This window comes from Clavelina lepadiformis, chromosome 2 (genome assembly GCF_947623445.1).
Source record: "Clavelina lepadiformis chromosome 2, kaClaLepa1.1, whole genome shotgun sequence".
Taxonomy (NCBI): domain Eukaryota; kingdom Metazoa; phylum Chordata; class Ascidiacea; order Aplousobranchia; family Clavelinidae; genus Clavelina; species Clavelina lepadiformis.
The window spans coordinates 19,894,251-19,918,287 of record NC_135241.1 but is presented as its reverse complement, the minus strand read 5'-3'; the positions used below and the strand labels follow the sequence as shown (position 1 = coordinate 19,918,287).

Sequence of the window (24,037 nt, the reverse complement as noted above, 5' to 3'; positions counted from 1 at the left end):
ATGAGAAAATTTATACTTTTAACTTGAAGGTTATGACGTATCAATAGAGAAGACAGCAATTCTGGTACCCGTAGTTAAGTGACGTCTTTGTTTGGTTTATTCTTTATGTTGTTTGAGTGTCCCGCGCTTGGTAGGTATGAAAGGGCCCATCCGAGCATCTTGATGTTTTTATGTTGAAACCAGTCAATCATAAACTAAAATCATTCTTGAAATAAGGAGAATATATTGCCTTGAATGCAGCTGAAAATCTGCATAACCAAGTTATGAAATGAATGAGTTGATACTTGGCCGAGTTAGACAGTGAAAGGTGTGAATAAGTGCATTCCATTTCTAGAATGATCCGTTTGAATAAGTGTGATAATATATTAAAAAATAAGCAGATAGTTGCGGTTGTGTTTATTTATAATGCAAGCAAACTTTTATCCTATATGTTGCGATCAGGCAACCTATTACACATGAATTTTATTCACTTGTAAATGAGCATATGTCGCAGAAAAAAAGCTCGTTCACTGTTGAATTACTTGTAGACTATACAGTTTGAGCCCAACCTGGTAGCCCATACTCCCAGTCCAGGACAAATTGCATGGAATGATACCATAAATTTTAACCGGTGGAATAGGGTTAAGCCTATACGTTGGAAACGTAAGATTCATCATAAGAAAACGTTACCGACTAGCTGAACCAACTTTCCGCTCTACCAGCGCATGCCAAGAGTATAGTATTGAAACGTGTTAGCAGAAGAGCAGCATGCCGGTAACAGGCTGTTCAGCTGTTGATTTCAGAAATGGAAAAACTGGTATCTGCTGCCTACTGGCCTACGTATGACTCAACAAGGCACACAGTGATTTATTAATCAAGCAGACAAGACAAAGCAGTGGATGAAAAAGCCGAGCTGTTATATGTAAACAATCGAAGTTTCAATACATACCGTCGCTCCAGAATTTGCGTCTTTGCACCATAGGCATAATGGATTTAAGTGTGGCAGCTGCACACACAAAGTTCATCAACATGCACACCAAATTTTTTATCTTCATGCTGATTTATAATGAACAAACAAAGAATTAGTGGTTGTTTGAACACCGATTTATAATAAATAAAGAATTGAGGCTTCGGTGCATGTCATCACGCCGAAATTAGCATTAACGCACACATGATTTTTTGTCGAAAACTGCTGTACTTTGTAGTTGGAGTTGGATGCTCTGTCCAACACTTGACATATGTTACTGGACTAAAGGAAAACCATTTAGGCATTATATACCTAATTGTTTTGTCTTGTTTATTCAGTTCAGACTGCAGTAGATCTTGGCCCGGTTGAAAGAAACTTTATAAAGCTTATTGCGATGGATGCTGATGCTGACCAAAATAAAGAGGTCACTGAGGAAGTAACAAAACCATCTTTGGAAGAATTACTTGATGAAGCTGCGAGTGAAGTGGTAGAACAACACCAACAACTGGAACTTCCAGAAATGGAAGAACAAATGGAGGTGGATGTTTCAACATCAGACAAGCAAGAGGAAGAGGACACCTTTGATGAAACAGTTAATGAAATTGCTGAAGCCCAGTCGGAGACCCCTCAAGCCCAGTCGGAGAGTCCCCAAGACCAATCGGAGACTCCCCAAGACCAATCGGAGACTCTCCAAGACCAGTCGGAGACTCTCCAAGACCAGTCGGAGACTCCCCAAGACCAGTCGGAGACTCCCCAAGACCAGTCGGAGACTCCCCAAGACCAGTCGGAGACTCCCCAAGACCAGTCGGAGACTCCCCAAGACCAGTCGGAGACTCCCCAAGACCAGTCGAAGACTCCCCAAGACCAGTCGGAAGCTCCCGAGGTCCAGTCGGAAGCTCCCGAGGCCCAGTCGGAAGCTCCTCATGCCCAAATAGAAACAGCTGTTATTGCAGCAAATGATGTCACAAGTGACGATGAAGCTATACAAGGGAAGGATGCAGCAGAACAATTCCGTGAAGATAAACCTGTGCAGCAAGCGTCGCCATCCAAACAAGATGGTACAAACATAATTAGGGAAGCAGCAAAAAATGTTATTGATTCCACAAAAAACCCAAAGGTAAATTTATCGTATTTGTATGTATGTAATATATATATTAATATATATATATATATAGGCCAGGCCAGTGCTTGCTGCATTTGTGAAATTTACTTTAAGGGGCTCCAATGTGGATCTTTGAATATTTCATTTGTGTACTTTTAGAGTGGCTCTTTCAGTTTGGGTATCCCTGGATTAACTTTCTCTGCCCAAAACTTGAAGATAGCGAGTGATGGCACAAAAATGGTACAAATTCACCAATCACAAATCACCCCTTCACAGCTGAAAGCTTTACAATCGAATCCTAATATTAAAGTAATGACAGTTGCATTAAAGTTTTAATCTAAAGGTCTATTGTATTGTAACCTACCTTTGCATCAACTTTGATTGCATGCTTAAGGGCTAAGTTTTTGTTTGTAATTGTTAAGGTGGTATTTCGTCATATTCAAACTGGCAAAAGTTTCACTAAGGCACCAAAAAATTTATTCAACCCTCAAAGCAGTGGAATAAAAAGAAAGATCAGCACTCCAGATCTTGATGATTCCGTGTACAATTTCGATGAAGACATAGATGATGATATATGTTCTGACCAGCCCAGAGCGAAAGTTCCAAACCTGGGAAATGGAAATGCCAAGTATAAAATCGCGGGCGCTGGCAGTCGTGAATGCATTGAGGGTTCAATTACTGAATGTGTGTGTGTTTTTCATAGATATGCACGATACAACCCTAATGTCGGCTTTAAGAAGAGGGGCCCTGGTCGGCCTAGACTTAATCCTGAACAAAAGCTCGGGATTGCCAAGACTTCAAAACCTGCCTTGCCGGCTCAAATTCAATTGACTGACGCCCTTGTAAAACTCAATAAGCCCGGTGCAACACATACTGTGAGTTTATTGAGCTAAACCTTCTATGTAAGATGGTATATGGTATATATGAACTTAGCATATGGTATATATTAGTATATATATATTTGTAATGTAAGCAGTTAATATGTTTGGTCAGTGCCAACTAAATTTCTGAAATTTTTTGTATGCCAGGTAAAAGTTCATGTGAAGCAAGTTACTCACGACATTCTCATAAACATGGAATTAAATCCTGACTACAATATTGTTCTTACTGTGAAACGTGACATGCCACCTGATCATAGTCTAGAAGAGCTTGTTAAAGAGTGGGAAGAGAAAGAAACAATTGAGGAAAACAAAGTTAGTTTTATTTTGGCTTTTGTTGAATTTGTTGGGAGATAAATGTATTTTGTGTTAGCTTCTGACTACCATAGTTGTTTTATGAGTTTGTTATACATTATTTTCACTTGTTGAAAAAGCAGATATTATTATGTTCTTAGGTGGAAGAAACAAAAGCATGTGAAGACAACAATGAAGGCGAGGTCAAAACAACGGAAGAGTTCAGCGAGATCCAACAGATGGAAACTGCACTGTTACAAAATGAAGCAAAAGTGAGAAAACCAAAAGATGCTGAAGAAAAAGTGCTGGCCAGACAGCAACACAAGTTAAAGGAGGAGAGAAAGGAAAAAGAAGAAGCTGAACTTTTGTCAGCGGCTTTGCTTGAAAAAACCTCGCGTTCTGGAAGGATCAGGAAACCTTCAAGGTTAACTGCATTTATTATATACAGTAGTAACTTTTAACGTGGCAGTTATTTTTCCGTGCCATATAATGTATTTCCTTTATAAGAGTTGGTGGTGGCTTTAAATTACTTGAAGCAAGTTCAAGATGAAGTGGTATGGTATGTTATCAATATTAATACGTAACTGATTTACAGGTATAGTTTGGACATTGCAAGAATGACAAAGCGTCGGTCAGTTGTAGGAGATGGTGATACTTCTCCTGACGAAGACGTGATTGCTAGCCCACCACCTCCCAAACGGCCTCCTCCTCCACCTAAACCTGCCCAGACCACCCAAAATGGAGATGCACCAGTAAAAAAGCGAGGGCGTGGTCGTCCCCGAAAAATAAGAAAAGAAGAAGTAACTGAAACTGTGGAAAATGTCTCCATCCACGAATCATCAGTGGGGGATGAGAGTAAAAAATCAGACTCACAGACGTCCTCTCCGCCAATGTCTACTGAACCGAGAGTGATGATGTCACCAGCTGATAAACGACTTGCTGAAGATATGAGGTTACAGAGTACAGATGAATCTGAAAAAACTGATGACGACAAACCAAAAGATACTGAAGACAGAAACACGGAACAAAAACCAACAGATGATAAAATTGAAGAAAAATTAATTGAAGAAAACACGAAAGAAGACACATCAGATGTTAAAAAAGAAGAGTCTGAGCAGGAAACAGACGAAGTAAGTATAACAGATAAAGACAAGGAAGTGAAACAAACAAAACTCGACGGAGAAGATAAAAAAGAAGAAACTGAATCTACCTCAACTGACACTAAAACTGATGATAAAAGTGAAGATAAAGTACAAATGCATGATGAAGATCAGGATAAAAAAATAGAGGAATCAGGGCCTGCCCCTCAGGAATTGGAGACTATTGAGGATGTAACTAATATTGCTGTAACGGATACAGAGACTCCGTCAGATGTTTTGGCTCGTAAATTAGATATGAAATCAGATGATAACAAAACTCCTGTGGCTGAGGCAAAGGAGGCAGACAAACCACAATCCGGATCTGAAGAAACAACTCTCAAGGATTTTGTAAGTTCATTGCAAAAGTATTCATAAGAAATGTGGTCATGGGCACCAAGGTAGGGAGTGCGGGCGTGCACAGTACGCCCGGACTTTGGCAAGGTTTTGTGTTTTTCTAAGATCCTTAGACTCGTTAAAATAGTCAAAGTTTCTCTAAATTAATTTTTTAATAATCGCTGACTGGTGTCATATCATGTCAATGTAAGCACAGAGCTTCATTTCTGGAAATATTTTTGTAGCGCATAGCCCTATAACGTAGTATAAAGACTTGTTTAAGCATAACAAAATTCTTTTATGTTTGGCAAAATCTGCTGTGTAAGAAGTTTTTTGTTCATTAATGGACACTTTAACATCGTCCCGCCTGCTCTACAACAAACTGCGTGTCCTTATTTTAAACCCTGCAACTTGCAGCGCATTCTGGGTGAGGAGCGTGGATTGTTCTCTTCGCGCCGTTCTTCTTGAGTTTATTTTTCTATTTTAACTCCTTGGCGAACGTTATGTTTTCTGCACAACATACTTTAACGGAAAGATGCTAAGTTAAATACGAGCGCTTGCAGTTTAAACTTTATTTCGTATCTATCGTTTATTCGAAATATTCAGAGCAACTTTAGCAATAACTTACCTGCAAAACTTGACATGGTCTGCTTTGCGCATGCGGTCAGTTACTTAACTAAGTTGGCGCCCATGAATGTGGTTCTATTTTTTTTTTATTTTACCATTATTGTGCGCTTTGGTACCAGGTTGAGGAAGAAGGTGACGTCGACAACAAATATAGGTTACGAAAACTATTACAACAATGTTCTATTGAGGAAATTCGAAGTGTGGCAATTCCAAAAGCATTAGAGATTTTAACTGTCGGTGACTTCTTTTTGCACAAGGTATAATTCATCTTTATCTTGTGTCTTGCTTAGTATTAGTTTACGTATTGTATAATGCGTTTGTGTATTTTCTACAGGCTGGGCAAATGTGCAGCAAGAAAGTTAGTTATAGTGCCCTTTACCAACAACTGGAGGAACTTCATAAAGCACTGGAAAAGGAGACGGTGCGATACAGCACTTTGCTTAAGCGGGCAAATAAAGTTGGTGGTGAAAGGAGAATGGAAAAAGTTATCTTAATGCCTGTTTATAACAAACAGGTACATTGGTTACAGATCTCAAAGAATAGCAAATCATGATGAGTTAATTTTAAATACCATTAACATAGTATAGCAGATATCATACAATTCAGCTGGTAAGGGATTATCAGTCGCCAAAATCGGCGCAATGTATTGGTGCTAACTAATTGACTTCGCGCACAGGCAGCTGAATCTCTTCGAATCAACAGCAGCAGCATCGATGCCCATATAGGTGGCATTCATCAAAAGCCAACCACTCACATGATTGCAGCTAATTCGTTTCGCATGAATTGCAAAATGGATACACCATTTCACCGCCTTAACCTTCCAGAGCTTTCGGACAGAAGTATGCCGTTGAAATTTAATACCAAGCAAACTGAGTTACCAAGGATAGAATATCATATTTTGAGGACAGTTGTCTAGCTATGTTTGATCAATTAATAAACGTGCAGCCTTACTTTATAAAAATAGGTCAAAATCGTAAAAAGCGAGGTGGTGGTGCAGTCAACATAGAACGTGTTTATCATCAGGAGACAGATAAAGCTGATTTCATTCAACGTGCAATGAGTGCTGCCAACAACAAAACAAGGTGAGAAAAGTTGCAAATGACCTTCACTATTGACTGCAATGTTATCTACATTTCAAATTTGAAATGTGTTATTTTAGAGGATCATGGAAACGTGGGTATCAGGTTCGCAAACCTAGTTATCTGGTTGGTGAAAGTGAGCATGATGCTAACTATCGCACTTTGCAAGAGCACGCCAGAATCCAAGTGGCTAGTCGTTACCAGTCTCAACCGGTTGCAACAAGAGAAGCTGTTGGAGTAACTCCCGCCGTGGTTGAATCACCGGCAGTCAATCCCATACAGGTTGCTTCGCAGGCTGCTGGTCTGGTGTCATCAGGTATGGTTATCTGGCATCAGTATAGAATAATTGGCTCCATAAGACTGAAACCTGTTGCCTACGACAGGAAATGAGGTTCAAACATCGTCGACCACAATTGATACGTCAATGGATCTTAGTGCAGCCCTCAACACTGACCTCACAACTCAGGCAGCTGAGGTGCAAACCCATGTTGTACCAACTGCTGAAGATGGAACTCCAATGGTTGCCGCAGAGGATGGCAAGCAACTGGTTTCCATTGGTGATGGGCAATATGTCGAATTACCTGAAGGATATACTCTCATCCAAACTGATGAGGGTTACATTATAGGACAGCCTGGCGCTACCTTCGTGCAGGTATTGTGTTTTTATCAGCAGAGTTTATGTGTTTGCTGACAAACCATTAAACGTTTAGAGCTTTGGTAAGTGTGATGTTTTTTGAAAATGCTTTTAATGCTTCAATATTGTAAATAAGGGAGAAGATGGTAATGTTTACATGACTAGTTCAGAAGAGACAACTGCTGCGACTACAGAGTTGACAGATCAGGTGCTATTCAGTGTTCATGTTATAATTTGCATCTTTTACTTTTTGACAGCATAGATCAAGTCACTCTACAATGAAACAGATTACAGTTCTGAATTTCATTACAGGTGATCATTACGATTCCAAGTATTAATTTTGTTATATGTTTCCTCAGGTTCTTACAACAACTGCTCCTATTGTGGAGAATCAGCAATCAACCGAGCAACTTCTCGAACAATTGACTGAAACCTGATGAAAAGGATGCTGCACTGCGACGATATTTATCAATTCAGAAAGAAAACCTTTCTCCTCAATCAGCGATGGGCTTTTCTTCCAAAATACTTCCGCATGGTGTCTTGGACGAACAGATATTTAAGTGACGGTTGCATTTCTCATCTCAGGCTGGCTATGATCCATATATATCGCTTTTGAAAGGATATTTTTACACACAGTTTTATTCTATGCCTTGTTGTACTTACTAAATGAGTAGTAAAATGCTAATGTATGTTTAGTGTCATGTAGCATCATTAAACATGAAGTAAATTCAGCATTATCCTGACTAGGCATTCTTCTTATGCTGTGGTGTGTAAAAATTTACAAGACTTTGAAAAGCTTGTTAAAAAGCCATCAATCATTGTTGTTGAAAAACGTTAAAAAGGTCAATGTTGTTTATCATTGCCAAATTGCATTTACAACTATTGTGCTTTTAGCAGCGTTGGTAATGTATCAGTGGTTTTCACTGCTCAAAACTTCATACTGTAAATACGTTTTATTCTTGTTGGTCTTTATAAGTTGTTTGTTTATCTTCATGCGAAGTGCCAGAACTACATTAAACCATGTAAATATCTAAGATCTTCATGAAAAGAAATGTTGTGTTAAAGTCGGTTGGACCTCAAGCTCCAAACAATGACTTTCAGCTTCATAAACAAATACTCAGCTAAGCTAAAAGTAATACGTACAAGAGCAGTGTTTCCAGACAAAATAAGGGATTTGCAGCATAACAAATAGTGGTAGTCAGTTTGTTAAAATCAGTAAGCAACTTTGCAGTATTATTCTCACTGAAAATGGGTGCTGTGACCAAAAAAAGTTTGGAAATCACTATACTGGAGCAAAATGCATCCACCTACAAGCAAAGACATGGACAGACTAGAAATTACATTTAGTGCAAGGTGTTATGAGGACTGCAGCATAGCGTAGCATGCTGCAGATTATATTTAAAACAAGACGATGGTTCTATCATGTGTAAAGCTCAGTTTTATTTACTTGCATAAATAATAATCGCAAAAATTTGCTTAAAATACCTGAATTCGCAATATTTCATAATAACAAAAGTATTCATAGAACAAAAGAACATCTGAATAGCAGACCATTTGATTAAATTTTGCAAATACACACAGACACTACTGTGTAACAAGACCAACCAGACAGGTCTTGAGGCATAGATAACAGGAATGAATAAAACTTTTAATCATGATTTTTAGTTAAATAATTACAGTTTAGTTAATCATTATTGCAAAAAACCAGACTAATCACAACAATAGGTTAAGTAAAAGTCTCTTAAAATAAATTTTGAATATTACAACAAGTAGCATTCGCAGAAAGGCACACTGACAAACAACAAAACTATATTAAAAAGAATTTTACCACGAAAATACAATGAGATAAAACAAGAAGTAAATTAAGATAAAATCTAGTTTAAGCATAATTGTCAACAAATTATATCAGCTAGACCAGGGTAATGGTTAAAATATCAATAACAAACAAAATACTCAATTTGGCAAACGAGTGGTGATTTTAGAGTTAAGACTTCACCATAAATTACAATATTGGAGAATTGAGGGAATAACATACGTGCTCACAAAACCAGATAAAAATGTGGTAAGAAACTTGTAAGGAAGCTCAACGTTAGGCTTTCTCTTAGCTGCTTTAATATCAGAAATCTGATACCCATTTACACGTACAAAAAACCGAAGTAACAATTTTCTAACCATGAAACCAAATGGGCCAAGCAGAGATGAGCCTGCTGTGAAACGCACTAAACATCGAAGCGCTGATGGACCCGCCTCTGTAATTGGCAACAAAACCTGAAGTTGAGATGTTGGCGACAAATGAGTCATCAACGTTTTAGACAACACAGATTGTCTTGATCCAATTAAAAAACCTGTTACGTTCCATATTTGTCAAAAAACGCTCTTTAAAACTTACAGTGGAGTGGAGAAACTGATTTCAACACATTTCTGAATAAAACTGAAAGGAGTTTATTTTGCATTAAATACCTGCACACCAGCCTAATATCTCAGCCATGTCACCACGAGCAGTGTTCCATCTCGGCAATCCAGTTTGCTGATCAATGTCAGCATCTAGCTGAAAGACCACCCATGAAAGCAAGAAAGACCCAGCACCAACACACCAAGACACCAGGCTGCTGTGTACAAGTGATTCATCAAGCCATGCCACGGTGGGATATAAGGACAGCAGAATGATAGAAAGTATTGCTCCAGTACATGTTTCCTATGTTGAAGAAAGGCCTTTGATTTCAGTGTGGTACTCTGGCTTTTCATATTACTGGTATGGTATTGATTGCTACTTTCTATTAGTTGGCTTGACATTGGTTTTAGTAAAACCATGTGGCGCTTGATAAACCTAATACCTGTATACATTTTCAAATCCCGACTGACGGCTACATTTGTTTTATTATCGTTTTGTTTCACAATATTCTTTTCTGTTACAAATACCAATAAAGGTAAGTAAATCGATTTTGAATTTACCATAGCTTACACTACAGTACTAAAAATAATTTGACTACCAAAATTTCTAACCATTATAGAATGCATTCCTAAATAAACCCTGCTAATCATTACTGCTGAAGACCAGATGCCAGAAAGAACAATTCCTTGATGCAAAGGCATCTAAAATTCAATGCAAAGCTTCAAAAATCAAGATCTTTAACGATATACACTGCAGACCACATGTATAAAAAATCTTTTAACATTTTGCGTAACCTGGTAAAACTTTGAAGCGACGAGCAGGAGAGAAAACGGTGCCGTCACACCGCACATTGTGTGTGTCGATGGCATCCCATATTCAGTTTCGTATTTTTCATCCATCCTAATCACAGGTGGCGATGAAGGCCGTGGCTTCTTTAAAACGTCCTAGTTTGAAAAAATGACAACAATCATCTCTGCTTTTATGTGCTTCAATAAAAAAAGACCCTATCCTAATGATGCTGACCCTACCTTGAGACTTTGCCCAATGTACATTGAAGCGGTAAGCATCATTAATGTACGTCTTGATAAAGTTATCTCAAATATCCACGAACATGCAGGAAAAAATATGTAGTAGAAAGGTTCCCCTGCCAACTCTGACCCAGCCTTGGCTAAAATGAAAATCGTCTTATTGGTGATGATGAAATTGCGGTCTTTTTCCCCGACATTGTTTGAACAACCAGCAACAGATGCTGGATAAATTTGATTTTTAGGATTTTTGTTTTTCCACCTTACTCCGCAGAAATATTGAAACCATGCCACTGGAACTGGACCATTAAGAAACTTCAGAGCATCCATCTGATGCAAAGTCAAACTGCAAACTCTGTTGCCTACCTTTGCCCACCACCAGTACCTATACCACCTGCTCACTAAAAGCAATGATTTGATAGCAATCAATCATGTTGCAAATCACAAATGGATTATGGTTTTGATGATGATGACGATGGACAACAACATAGAACAGTATCTATAAAATTGTAGCACATCACTGAATAAAACTTCTTACTATGAGTATAAAGTAATTGGTCTAAAGACCGAGATTAATATGAAGCTTTGAGAGTCGATGAGGGATTTTCCACGGTTTCTCAAATACGTTTTGGTTATGTATAGACTTAAAGGTACATTCCTTAACATTTTTGTTTCTACGTATATTGTTGTATAAGCCTTACAGGTTATACAAAACTATTAGAAATAACTTAAATAATAGGTGAACAAGTAAAATCCCACATGCTACCAAACTGTTAGTTGAAACAGAAATCAAAACAGAAAACATTTCACAAACAAATCGCATATGCTAGTAGCTTGCCTACAAACCAACAAATTAAGTATATACTATATATATCTGTATTGTAATAAAAAGACAGCTTTTTAGTGTACACAATAGACTAATCGCTTAACATGAAGTGACGTTAATCAGTCAAAAATAATGTGTAATACAGTGCACAAGCAATTACATACAACCATTTTCTGACCTTACAAAACATGTAAAAATTAACTGATTATCAACCCAAAACATACAAATTTCTTTCTTTAGGGTTCTAATCTTTGATATACCCAACCGTTTTCCCCATAATGTAAAAATTCTGAATCAATCCTATTTTCCTTCTTTGTGAAAAGTATTCGATCATGCATCCGTGTTGATTGTCCTTGCCAGAACTCAATTGAATCCGGAATAACAATGTAGGCGCTCATAAATTCTGGCAGTGGTGGGGAATCGTCTTTAAATTTGCCTTGAAGTTCATTTAAGCGCTGTGTCAAAATACTACGGCTTTCAATTGCACTACTCTGATTTGGACTAATTAAGGCAGCAAGTTGGCTGGTTTGTGGTCGCCTAGCAAAGTAATCTTCTGTGATTTCCTGAGGTAACTTTTCAACTTTTCCTTCAATGCGAATAGAACGACATATCTGTACCCAGTAGAATACTAAGGAAGCATAGGGTGTTGCAGTAAGTTCAGAGGCTTTTGCACTTTGATTGTTTGTAAAGAATTTAAACCCTTTCTCATCATAGCCCATGAGAAGAACAGTTCTTGCAGCAGGTCGACCATCTTCTTTTACAGTTGCTAACGTCATGGAATGAGGTTCAACAATTTCAGGATTACTTTTGGCCAGTTTGAACCAATTATCAAATTGTTTAAACGGATCTTTGCTGACTAGATCTCCCTCTACAAATGTATGCTTTTGATCATTGTAAGGTTTCCGCATGTTTGATATTTTGTCATTTTTTGACATGCTGCTGTAGCTCTGCCTTAGGACCAAATTAATACAATTCGTTGCAATTTTGGTAACAAACCTGGATGCAGTGAACATTTCCTAAACGTCCTGAATAAAAGGCAAACTGTGATTGAGTAAATTTCATTGCAAATTTTCCAATCAATATAATTACCGTAACAAAATAAATATGGTACAACACAAGACATGTCAACTGCAAATGTTGACTTTTATAAAGTCTACTAAAATAACAGTAACATTTTTAAACCTAGATGTTAACTCTGATATAAGCTGAGATCCCACAAATAAATAATTTTCTAAACATTTTGCAAACATCTGTTGTAGGATATGGATACAGGCTTGGTTGCAAAAACATTTTTATGGTTATGAATCAAATATATACTTCTTTCAAAATTGCTTGTGCAATGCAAAGCGTCACTTTGTCATTTCACAATTAAATAAACAAAATAATTTACATATACACTTGTATAACTCACAATAAAATCTCTCTAAAATCTAAAAGCATTTTATCTACAGAAATAATATATGCTGGAAAAACATTTCACTTCAGTTTGTCTTAAAATCATACACCTACTGAAATCATTAGCCTACAGGGTTTGCATTACATTTTCCTAGATAAATTTCCTAAATACGTGACATTGCCCAATACCAATGAATACGAGCTTAGGTAATATGCATATTAGTATTGCAGCAGGGAGTTAGGAATAGCAATAAATCACATCAACCCAGACCCAAGGCACTTGAGCATTTTCAAGGCAAATCACATCAACTTGCCAAAACCTTTTATGGTTCAAGACGTTGATATATCCAACCATCTTCTCCTTGCTTTAAAAAGTTATCGGATATGTTTGCTTTTCTTGTAAAAACAATTCGATCACAAATTCTTGTAGCATGGCCTTGCCAAAATTCTATTAAATCTGGTTTGACAAAATAGCCACCCCAAAAATCGGGTTTCGGAACAGGTTCACCATCAGGATATACCTTTTCAAGCTCTAACTCCCGCTGATTCAAAACTTCACGACTTGAAATTGGAGAACTTTGATGTTGGCTAACATGAGCGGCGAACTGACTTGGTCTCGGCCTTCTGCTAAAATACTCTTCTGAAACTTCCTTCGAAAGCTTTTCAACACGTCCTTCAACACGCACAGAACGATTTAGTTCAAACCAGTAAAAGACAAGTGCAGCGTATGGATTATCTTCCAACTCGGAGGCTTTATTGCTTCTATAGTTTGTGTAAAATCGAAATCCATCCTCGTCGAATCCTTTCATTAACACCATACGAGCAGTTGGACGTTTGTTTTTTTTCACAGTGGCTAAGACCATAGCATTTGGTTCAACAATGTCAGGATGATTGCACGCTTCGTCAAACCAACTCTCAAATTGTTTGTATGGGTTCCTACTAACTAATTTGTCTTCGGTAAAAGCATCTTTTTCTGTTTTGTATTGATTTCTTGGATCAACGTTTAACATTTTCCAGCTAAGCAACCTAGTATTTAAATTCAAGTTGGAACAAGTAAACCGATTAATTAAAGCTAACATACCTACAATACATAAGCGGCACTGCGTTAATCCCCCTCATGAATAATATGCACAAAGTGGTAAACTGATCAAACTTGCAAAGATTACCTATGGTGTATGAAACATTTGAGTTCATTCTATTTGAAATCATTTTCGAAGATGGCAGTACTATTTCATTATAGACCAAATCACAACAGCGTACAGGTGTACACACTATACAGTAGGGCATTCTATTATGAGCATATAATGGTGTGTAGTTCAAACATATTTTAAAAATTATACACATACAGTAGAACCACGGTTGGTGGTCAGCTATGTTAGTGGAGCATAAAATCAGAATATACTAACGGTTGTGTTAGGTGGGTTTGGATTAGCTGTTTCATGCCAAGTATATTGCAATCATGGTCATGTTAATGAAACAAAACAGCAAAATGATATACACTGCCACACAAGATATCCCGGACTGTGTTTAAATGGTTGTTAACCGGAGTTTTACTGTGTTTAAAAATAGTCTTTCTAATTGTGTCATCTAGCAATCACTTCAAAACTTTCAGGAGGTATACAGGCATGTTTATGACCAACTAGAAAACAAACGAACAAAAGCAGATATTATTTTTGAGAAAAGAAAAAAACTTTCAGTTTGGGTTAAACAAAATTTACACCAATACACAAGTAGAAAGAAAGACAAATTACATAGATCCAAAATTTATAGGTTTCACAACAATAGATGTGGTATTAGAATACAAAATACAACATTGCACAGGAACATTGCCAGAAAATCAAAGTTTGTTAGTAAAATTGCATGTGCATGCAGAAGCATATTGAGCAGCATAATTCACAATTAAACATTTCACAATAATGTAAATTATGCTGAAAAGCTATATTATTATGCTAAGTTTTACCAATCATAACAGAATGCACCAATGAGTATCAAAAACAATTTGCTTAAGCTTTGAGAAACAGGAAAGAAAGTTTAACAAACAATTCTATAGAGAATTTATATGCAAACACAAAAACTAAAATGCGTGCAAAATAACTCGGATACAATTTTTATAAACCAATGAACATCCCGAAGAAAACTTTTTACCAAAAAACTTTGACTGTTGTTAGAGAATTACAGTACAATTGCCTGATAAAGAAAGTATACAATTGCCTGATGTGCTAATACAGTATACTATGGCTTATAAGCGACTAGCACAAGTATGATAAGTGGTAACAGAAATTTTCATTCAGAAAAATCATTCCTTCGCATACATATACAACTTCGTAGTTGATAACGACTCCAAAATTGTTTTAAACTGATGGGCCAAATCCATTAACTCAACATCAGTGTCAAACTTATCACCATTCCAAGAGTTCTCTTCTAAAATTTGAGTTAACACTTTGTTTTCTGAATTTTCCTTAACAGCAACCTGTATCGCTGTTTCCACTTCTGCTTGAGGATTATCAATTTCTCTCTTTGGATACATACATTTTGCAATGACATCACGCAAAGATTTTGCAGATGGGTGATCTACAATAGGCGCTTCGTGAGCAGTGAAGTGAATACCTCCCTGTCTGCTGATTTCTTTTCGCTTACAAAGTATAGGATTAATGGCAGATTCAATAGGTTTTAAATTAGTGGGCCGATCAGGAATTCTCATTTTCTTTAGATGTCCATCGTGAAGTAAGGCAGTCTCTTGCATATTTGCCTTGTTCGACATATATACAGGAGACTGGAGAAGGGTGTCAGGTGCTTCTTCTGTGAGCCAAGGGTGTTGAACAAGCTCTTCTATAGTCATCCTTTCATGAGGATCAACACAGAGAAGCTTTTTCACAACATCTTTCGCTCGATTGGACACCCGACCCCACTCACGGTCGGCAAATTGGTATGTCCCGCTCATAATTTTTCGTCTCATGCTTCGATCTATAGCTCTTCTTGAGGTAGGATGTTCTGAGTAAAAAGGCGGGTAACCACACAGAAGAATATAGATAATGACACCAAGTGACCACATATCGCAACTTTTGTCGTATGTATATGGTGTTGAAGTGGCAACACTAGTTCTGTCTCTTCTGTGTCTTCTCTGTGCTTCAAGAACCTGGGGTGAAACATAGTACGGAGTAAATTGTGGGGTCATTAAATCTCCATTGTCATGTTTTGCAAAACCAAAATCACAAAGCTTTATGGGAGATTCTTCTGATGAATTTTTGTACAACAAGTTTTCTGGTTTAAGATCTCTATGTGCAATGTTCATGCTATGTAGATGACGTACAGCCAATGCAATTTGCATAGTTGTTGCAGCAGCGTGACGTTCTGTAAAACCATGTTGCTTGCTGATGCGGTAAAATAATTCCCCTCCGTCCATAAGCTCCAAAACCAACAAGAGTCTACATTGTGATTCCGATTCCCCGGGAAATTGTAACTCATTTCGAAAAACCTCAAATAGCGATACGACTTGTGGGTGACCACTACACATCCAATGCATCTGAACTTCTTGTCTTGCTTTTGGTCTATCCAGAACAACTTTTATGGCAAAATTTTCCCCAGTACTTCGTTTTGTGGCAACTCTAACAGGTCCAGATATTCCTGTTCCTAATTTTTGATTCCAATTTACATCATATTCATCAGTAATTGATGCTGTCTTAATGTCAATTTTTGATAAACTTTGTATACTTGCGTTACTTGCATTCATCGTGTAACAAGAAGAAACAGATAACTTCTATCCAAAACGGTTTTGCACATATCTAATAAACGTGCAAGTATATAATGCCTATTTTTAACACCGACCACCTAAAAGAACTTCATTAAATTATGAATTTATAACTGCTACAACACATGCAGTAAGTTAGTAAATATTCAGTGACGTTTATAAACTACAATATTAGTTTACTTACAGCTTTTTATCTTATATCTCTGTGAACAGAACTGCAATTTGGCAAATATGCCAAAAGCCTTAGATACTTATTCCAAAACCATACAACCAAGTCAAGCTTCCAAGGGAATGGATGGATACCTAGTCTTAGCCCATAGTGGAAAGTTAGGCACACACAAGATGAATAAAACTCATAAACGCAGAAGTGCCAAATTTTTTTCAGATTAACACTCAAGTCGTATGTTGGAAGTTTTACGTTGAGGTAACTGAAACGTCAATGCAAGCATTCGCACTTTACGTTCAGTGAAGTTTCATGAAAAGTACTGAAGCCTGGTTGTGTGTATCATCTCATAACACTGCGGCAGTAATACAATTGATTATTATTGAAAGATAGAATGAGAGAAAATGTAAACAATGCTTAACATCAATGAAATGTTTACACCAGAGTTGAGGTACATTAATTTATCACAATGAGTCATGACATTGGAATTGGGAAAATCTGATGTACATGATGGGGATATATGTTAACAACATATAGATCAACAAGTTATGTCAATTAGTAAGGAATCCCTTTCTTAATCAATTTCCCCAATTTTATCATTGATAACGTATGCCTCTAATCTGTATGTAACGTTAGCCATATTACTGACCGCACGACTCTCTTGAGGATTTGGAGTATAACATGGGTTCCGAAGATAGAGTTCTAACACTCAATCATTACCTATATCAGTGCAAACAAAAAATACTTGACTCAAATCAGTTTCATGAATGACCCAAACTCGAGTTGCTAGTTTGGTACGCCTAAAAGACTCGACCAACCTCAAGTCAAAATGTGGAATTGAATAATTTTTGTGGACTTACTGTCTGGGTAGCAAGATTTTTTCGATTGCCTATACTTAACAAAGATTCTTTGATTCTTTTTAAATTGCAAGCGTTTACACATTGAATTGTAACGATTTCGACCGAATGAGTAGCATATGAATTCCTTCACGCAATAAAAAAATTTTTTAAATATGTTGCTTAGTTCTTATTTTACTCTTACACATTTTATGTTGCATGCTTCGCTGGCCACGTATCCAGATGTCATATCGAATAAGTCCAGTGCGTAGGATTCAAACCACTATACACAATTAAGAACTAGGCAATAACAACAATCTTTATTCGAAGTGACTATTTCACCATATGTAGGTCACGCAGCTTGTTGTTAAAGATAGGCGGTTAGGTTAGAAGAATGGGGGCATGTAAAAAGTTGATTTTAACTATTTCAGGTTTTATTGAAGTTAAATGTAGATTAGAAGGTAGATTTATGTTAAGTTTAGTTTATTTAAGTTCGGTTAAGAAAAAACTGTGAAAAATAGCTTCAAAGCATGATTTTTTTATGAAATAGTGGCAGCCATCTTTATTGCATAAAGAATTCATATTCTACTCACCTGAGCGAAGTTGTTCAAATCCGATGCCCAGAAAACTTTTAATCTAAAACAGAATAAAAGTGAAATGACAATTTCAATTGTTAAGTATAGGCAGCTGAAAAAAACCTTGCCACTCCAAAAAATGGCGGGCGTTACTCGGAAAGGGTCTATTAACTCTAGTTAGCCTACATGGTTGACTTGTTCTGTTATCACATGGCTGTGGCCAACATAAAATAAAAAATTTACAAGCATTAGTGCAGTGCACCACTGACAATCAAACAAAGGCACATCAACTATGAGTTAACAAAAAAGCCGGCCTACTGCTATTATGCCATTTTAATATTATTTATAGGTCTAGTACAGAAATGCCCAACCACATGATACACTGATATATTTCCATACTATAACCCTGCTATTACTGGTTTTGCGATGTCATGTGGTTGTGCTTCTTCTGTACTTGTGCACTAGGCACGGGTACATCTGGGTAGGCTATAAGCTAAGCGTCATGAATGATCAGGCCGTCGAGAGAGACTGGCCATCTTAGTCAAGTGCCGTTGACTATACAAATAATGAGAAATCGTAAATTCTCATCCCCGAGGCTTGGAGTCGAGTATGGGGTCCAACTACCCTGCTGTAAAGTTTGTACGATACACCAGCGAATGACAATGGCATTCTTTGTTTTGCTCTGTCATCAATGAGTATGGCGTTATAATGTTTATCTTCGGACTGAGGAAAGTTTTTGCTCGACTTAAACTCGGAAATATTTGATTTGAAGTAAGCTACAATATTTTCTCACGCTTTACAATTCGGCATAACAACGGACTGAGCCGACTGAATACATAGGGTAGCAACTAGGGATGGGCCGATACGAAACCAAACCTGAATAGATTCGCCGAATATTGCCTTTATGGAAGATTCGGGCGAACACGAATACCAACAATGGCGAACCAGAATACAATGTTACTTATAAATTTACTGACTTTCCTACAAAAACTGGATCTAGTTTCCCGACAATGCTAAGCTAGAGTCAGCAGTACTTACATTGAAGGTCGTTTTCCTAACGATTTTACTTTTTCGATCGTTTTTGAAACACTATTTTTCGAAACAAAGCGTTTTGTTTATCGATTACATAAGTTTAGAAGCAAGACTTGACAACTTTTGGATGAAATTTTATTGTTTGGTTCTAATACGAATAGATTCGGGATTCGTTCGTGTCGATCTTCATGATATTCCGGTTCGCACAAACCAGAATAATCTTCCCCGCAGCACATCCCTAGTAGCAAAGCAATCAAATACCATCATTTCGTCATTCTGGCCCACAACTGCTACCGAAGCGTGACAAAAGAGGTAAACAATAATCACGTGGTACTCAATGTTCTTCACGGGTCATGGCTTTTTAAGTACTTTAGACTTTAGAGGTATAGACTACACAGTACATCAATGTTTTATTCGTATTGTTTATCTTCTTCGTCGACCACGGGAAGGTAAATGGGATATAAAAAAAACTCTAATCTTTCAAATAAACAGCATGAATGGATAATTGGGAAAAGCATTACCTTGCAAAAAATATTGTGAACAAGGCTAGTTATACTTGTTATGTCACAATGTAATAAAATAAATCCTGTTTGATGACTTAGGGTATGAATGGCAAATGAAAATTGTTAAAAAATGTTAATAGATTATCCTATAACACAGCTTTACTGTGAAATGAACAATAAGGAAGCAGTTGACCTCAAGGCGGCGGCAGCCGCAAAGCTAATATTGCAGGAACTCGATCCCGCGGCGAAGCGTAAACGTCAGGAGTTTTGCAGCTCCTATCCTCAAGGTAAATCTGCCAAAAACTCTGACAGCTGTATAAAGATGAAAATTTCAAACGGTAACTGCAGAACAGGCTACGCTAATCTAAACATTAAAAATCCTAATTTATTCCAGGAATTCTGAGTGTTCATGCAAAAAGTTTGAGCAATTTTAGCAAGACTTTTTTTGTTACTTCAACCTTTGCTGGATATTCGGAAATTAGGCTTTTACTGCGAATCAGTGTGCAGGTACCGTTACACTTACTGTATAGTATAATCTGGGTTACCATGACGTGCTTATTTTTGTCTTTTTTTTAGGGCAGAGTTTCCTAGTTTAAGCATCTCGCTCCCTTTAGTATACGATTGATTCTGTACCAAAGAGATAGGCCTACCAAAATTAAGAACATGCAAATAGTGTCTCGTATTTTTTTTTTTTTAGGAACATTGATTGCTTTTTCTTGTTGTGCACTGTTTAAGATAGTAGGCCTATTCTTAATTCTTTCGTTTCCTAGTCGTCCTTATTTTTGAGTCCAGAACAATGGCAACCCTGGATATAACGTATAGTTACAGTCTCACAATGGGTCCACACGCAATTTCATAAGAGGGAGAGTGTTAAAAAATGGTGATTTTTTGTTTTACAATCAGCAAACTTTGACCGGAAGGTTTTCAACTTTTTACCCTCAATTTGTTGCCAAGGGTTACAAAAAATACAAACGTTCTGTAACGTGACATAAGTTAACCTTAATCAGTGATTTGCATACTTATTTAACCTATGGCCCACTTGCAAACAGAAAATTTATTTGTAGCCCATCGAATGTGTTTGAATGCTTCTTTGGGAGTAGTTCAATCGCGCATGAATGCATTCATTGAAAACAATTTAAACTTACCAAAAAAATATGTGCGATAAGATAATAAGTCACTGCATGCAGATGAATTTAGATTTTTAGAGAGTGACCATTTCACCGAAAGTAGTTCAAGCTCATCCGTTCCGTTGTTAAAGAAAAGTGGTTATGACATTAAAAGCAAGATTTCGGTTAGTTTTGGGTTTATAACATTTAAGTTAGGTTAACAAGAAGCTGTGAAAAATATCTTCGACTGCACTTTATTTCGGGTGAAATAAAACACATTCAAAAACATTTTTGTGCAAATGCCTAAACGAGGTGCTCTGCCGTTACCTAACGGTTAGACTGGCGAGCACTACAAGTTAATTTCCATAACTTAATTTTTAGGGAATCGTAAAATGTTCGAAAACTGTTTCCCTCCGTAGAGATGGCTTTGCAGTTAAAACCAAGTTGACCATGGGGAAAAGTGGAAGGTACAAAACGTAATTACGCCACGTGGTGCCGCATTCAGCTTTCAATTTTCTGTAAAACTATGTAGATCAACATTTTCTGATGCTGCGAATTCTAGTAATGCCAATCGTGATACTTCGACGAGTACAAATGCTGAAATAGCGTTGGATGAATTGAAGGTAAAAACAAAACTGTAAAAAAAGTTTTTTGTGCACTCTGTGCGAGAAGGAGAAAATACATGATTTGACTTCATGCATTTACCTAACGTGTTGAATTATACACTTCCCAACTTCCACTTTGAATATTGTCTTCACAGATTTTTTCCATTGAACTTAGCCAGAAGCCGGACGATCCTAGAAACTTGATTAAATTTGAGCTCATAGAAGTTGAGAATCAATCTTCCGGTATGAAGCGAGGAGCAAACGTCGGGTAGGGATGTGATGGTAGCATAGCCAATACACGAACTCCATATTCACTTTTGTTTAAAACCTAACTTGTTTTGGCATGTCTTCTTGCGGTCTTGCCACAGCCAAGCTACAATTCACCTCTATGATCTTCTGAAGGAAATGTACGGAAACAAACTAATTCCAATGATGGTGAAAGATAAAAAGATAGCTGACGTAGATCTGGAATATGTGTTCCGTTACGGAGCTCTCGGATACGGATATTCACATCAACTTAAGCAGAGCGATCAGTCCATATCTCACACCTTGAAAGAATCTATGTTTTTCAATGGTAAACAGAACTCAAGTGTATTAAACATTGAACAGAATGTTATCATACGCTGGCCAATAATGCAATCAAAAATGCGTCAATGCAAAAAAATGCTTAATGACTTCAACACGGAAACTTTCAAGAAAAGTTTGAAATTAGCCATTTTTACGACTCCTTTTTTAATGTAAATTTTGCATGCCAGTACCTCCAACTCTGGAACGAAAAAATGACGATGGATTCTTGCTTCCTTGTGACATCTCGAAACCAGAATTTATTCCATTTAAGAAAGATTCGGAGGAAAGCACGGATGCATCAGCGAAGAAAAATTCATTGACTTCAATGTATACGAAGGTACAATTTATAACGACTTGTTCTAAAAAGTTGTCTCGTTGCTGTAACTGTTAGCCTGACTTGGGCAGTAAGCGACTGTAGTCTTGTTTTAGTCTGTAATTTACCCAGTTACAGATAAGCACGGGTAACGTGATAGATCTCATAGAAAACAGAAAGCGTTTGAGACGAATGAGTGAGGACTATTTTGAGCTTTCTACCCGTCACGATAGAACAAGATTTTTGGAGTCGCTCGTCGCAAAGCTTGGTACGAATTAGCTCATTTAATAACAGATTTCTCCAAGATGCTTGCGCTTAGATGAGTGTGTAGGTGCAACTGCAAACATTTTATACCTTGCTTGGCGTACACGTATAAAAACCAGCTTGGACTTTGATAATTAAAAAGAAAACTCCTTCAGTTTCCTTCAGTAATCTCGAATAACCTTAGCTATACTGTACGAGCGGTGTTAATAGCAACAGTTCTCTTAACTAATCACGCAGGAGTCACTTCCTCCGACGGAATTCATGACAGTGATGATGACGATGACGCAGATGATGGGTTACCCAAGCAACTTGCTGGCATGACATTCGACAGCAGACGACAGAGCGAAGCGGTAAAAGTCGTTGTTGGAAATGTTTCACCACTTTTAGTGATGGCAACTGGATTGAAGCGACGGGACAACAGGTCTGTGTTTTGTCGGCTGTAACACTGATTTCGCACTGACTTCTCTTCTATTTTTGCCATAAAAAGGAGCGGAGTTATCAAAAAGAAAGCCGATTTCGATATCTACAACGAAGATGACGGTGAACTAGACGCGTACCAAAATAGGCCAAGCACGAGTGAATCACAACGTGGAACCGACGAGAACGGTCGTCCCATCACCCCAGAAACTGCGCAAAAGAAAGGTTTTATGGACATACTTAGAAAACGGGTTTTAACTCCCATTCGAATGAAACGCAGTTTTGAACCCTCCCCTCGTCAAGTCGATGTAGTGCCTGATGCTCCGGAAGGAATAGAGCAAGAACCAGATGCCAGTCGAAACAGCCAATCAGCTTCTTCAAAGGTAAGCTTTGTTTGACGGCAAATTAAGCTGTCATAATGTAACTGGAATCGGTTTGCAAATGATTCAGTGCAAACGATTTTTGAATAGTTTTTGGATACGATTCAAAGAGCAAACCGTATATCGCCTACTTCATCAAGTGAGAGCTCTCCCACTACACATAGGCGTCCAACTCTACATCGTTACAACATCTTTCGATCTTCTGACAAGGAAAACCATTAATTTAATTTTGTGGTTGACAAAATGGCAATGCATGTGTGCAATTAAGGTGGTTCAATAATTATGTAACCATGCCAAGAAAATCAGATATCAACAACCACCGTAATAAAAATGTAGTGGTTCATAAAAATTGTTAAATATCTTGCCCAAAAGCAATGCCCATAAAGCAAGAATTTTGAATAATATCGCTGAAAAACACTTTTTTATTTGTGGTAGACCTACCAACAAAAGGTTAATAACGATTTTATTTGAAGTAAGGTATAGTTAAATCCCTTTGTATATCACAATCTTCCATTGCAGTGTATTTATCATCCTGTTTCACTAACACGAAATTCACGGTTTTCAAACTACGCTCGCAATATATCTGAAACTGGCAGGACACGACTTAAACTAATCGGATCTCACCAAAAGCTTGAAAAAGACGAATTTGGTAACCGAGGCTCGAGCGATGAGGAATCGTCGCCGGGTTTAAGTGTTGCAAAGACATTCCTCAGTCCGAGGATAAACATTATCATACCATAGCACCAAATGATAAAAATGGTCTAATTGGGAAACACTGTTTTCATTTTCTTTGTAGTGCTTTCAGCCTTTCAATGTGTGCTAAATAACCAAACTCTCACCACCTAATACTGCCATTAG

The 24,037-nt window shown here is 37.4% G+C and overlaps 5 protein-coding genes and 1 pseudogene across 6 annotated transcripts; 2 read left to right on the top strand and 4 right to left on the bottom strand.

The window, feature by feature from the left end:
* The first annotated feature begins 136 nt into the window (after positions 1-136).
* On the top strand, positions 137-8,068 carry LOC143446593 (uncharacterized). Its single transcript, XM_076946304.1, has 15 exons — positions 137-2,063; positions 2,208-2,357; positions 2,471-2,676; positions 2,752-2,923; positions 3,077-3,241; positions 3,382-3,644; positions 3,816-4,707; positions 5,439-5,576; positions 5,654-5,833; positions 5,996-6,158; positions 6,284-6,401; positions 6,479-6,714; positions 6,782-7,050; positions 7,169-7,240; positions 7,392-8,068. The coding sequence occupies exons 1-15, from the start codon at positions 1,341-1,343 to the stop codon at positions 7,467-7,469; spliced, it is 3,825 nt and encodes a 1,274-aa protein (XP_076802419.1). The 5' UTR covers positions 137-1,340; the 3' UTR covers positions 7,470-8,068.
* Positions 8,069-8,447: 379 nt separating this feature from the next.
* On the bottom strand, positions 8,448-10,788 carry LOC143444917 (sphingosine-1-phosphate phosphatase 1-like). Its single transcript, XM_076943710.1, has 5 exons — positions 10,453-10,788; positions 10,219-10,368; positions 10,036-10,125; positions 9,493-9,727; positions 8,448-9,377 (listed from the first exon to the last, which is right to left on the bottom strand). The coding sequence occupies exons 1-5, from the start codon at positions 10,777-10,779 to the stop codon at positions 9,025-9,027; spliced, it is 1,155 nt and encodes a 384-aa protein (XP_076799825.1). The 5' UTR covers positions 10,780-10,788; the 3' UTR covers positions 8,448-9,024.
* Positions 10,789-10,850: 62 nt separating this feature from the next.
* On the bottom strand, positions 10,851-12,288 carry LOC143444918 (pyridoxine/pyridoxamine 5'-phosphate oxidase pseudogene; annotated as a pseudogene).
* Positions 12,289-12,300: 12 nt separating this feature from the next.
* LOC143444919 (pyridoxine/pyridoxamine 5'-phosphate oxidase-like) lies at positions 12,301-13,749 on the bottom strand. Its single transcript, XM_076943711.1, has one exon. The coding sequence runs from the start codon at positions 13,747-13,749 to the stop codon at positions 12,994-12,996; it is 756 nt and encodes a 251-aa protein (XP_076799826.1). The 3' UTR covers positions 12,301-12,993.
* A 2-nt stretch (positions 13,750-13,751) lies between these two features.
* LOC143444915 (MAP kinase-activated protein kinase 5-like) lies at positions 13,752-19,278 on the bottom strand. The gene has a single exon (XM_076943709.1). The coding sequence runs from the start codon at positions 16,398-16,400 to the stop codon at positions 14,967-14,969; it is 1,434 nt and encodes a 477-aa protein (XP_076799824.1). The 5' UTR covers positions 16,401-19,278; the 3' UTR covers positions 13,752-14,966.
* A 393-nt stretch (positions 19,279-19,671) lies between these two features.
* Positions 19,672-23,514, top strand: LOC143444914 (uncharacterized). Of its 2 annotated transcripts, none has more exons than XM_076943708.1 (11): positions 19,672-19,814; positions 19,922-20,034; positions 21,015-21,100; positions 21,166-21,256; positions 21,394-21,506; positions 21,607-21,812; positions 21,994-22,142; positions 22,257-22,386; positions 22,620-22,803; positions 22,870-23,182; positions 23,270-23,514. In XM_076943708.1, the coding sequence occupies exons 1-11, from the start codon at positions 19,697-19,699 to the stop codon at positions 23,399-23,401; spliced, it is 1,635 nt and encodes a 544-aa protein (XP_076799823.1). In that variant the 5' UTR covers positions 19,672-19,696; the 3' UTR covers positions 23,402-23,514. The 2 variants fall into 2 exon arrangements, with proteins under 2 accessions (XP_076799823.1, XP_076799822.1); XM_076943707.1 differs by having other exon boundaries at positions 22,251-22,386.
* Positions 23,515-24,037: the final 523 nt, after the last annotated feature.

Excerpts from the sequence above, each read along its gene's own strand:
- LOC143444915 (XM_076943709.1), bottom strand. The coding sequence starts at position 16,400 with ATGAATGCAAGTAACGCAAGTATACAAAGTTTATCAAAAATTGACATT.
- LOC143444914 (XM_076943707.1), top strand. The coding sequence starts at position 19,697 with ATGAACAATAAGGAAGCAGTTGACCTCAAGGCGGCGGCAGCCGCAAAG. Across the intron at positions 21,507-21,606 it reads AAGCGAGGAGCAAACGTCGG|CCAAGCTACAATTCACCTCT; the intron begins GTAGGGATGTGA and ends GTCTTGCCACAG. Across the intron at positions 22,804-22,869 it reads TTGAAGCGACGGGACAACAG|GAGCGGAGTTATCAAAAAGA; the intron begins GTCTGTGTTTTG and ends TGCCATAAAAAG.
- LOC143444919 (XM_076943711.1), bottom strand. The coding sequence starts at position 13,749 with ATGTTAGCTTTAATTAATCGGTTTACTTGTTCCAACTTGAATTTAAAT.
- LOC143446593 (XM_076946304.1), top strand. The coding sequence starts at position 1,341 with ATGGATGCTGATGCTGACCAAAATAAAGAGGTCACTGAGGAAGTAACA. Across the intron at positions 2,358-2,470 it reads AATCGAATCCTAATATTAAA|GTGGTATTTCGTCATATTCA; the intron begins GTAATGACAGTT and ends GTAATTGTTAAG. Across the intron at positions 5,834-5,995 it reads TGCCTGTTTATAACAAACAG|GCAGCTGAATCTCTTCGAAT; the intron begins GTACATTGGTTA and ends CTTCGCGCACAG.
- LOC143444917 (XM_076943710.1), bottom strand. The coding sequence starts at position 10,779 with ATGGATGCTCTGAAGTTTCTTAATGGTCCAGTTCCAGTGGCATGGTTT. Across the intron at positions 10,126-10,218 it reads TCGCTTCAAAGTTTTACCAG|ATGCCTTTGCATCAAGGAAT; the intron begins GTTACGCAAAAT and ends ATTGAATTTTAG. Across the intron at positions 9,728-10,035 it reads TAGGAATGCATTCTATAATG|GAAACATGTACTGGAGCAAT; the intron begins GTTAGAAATTTT and ends TCTTCAACATAG.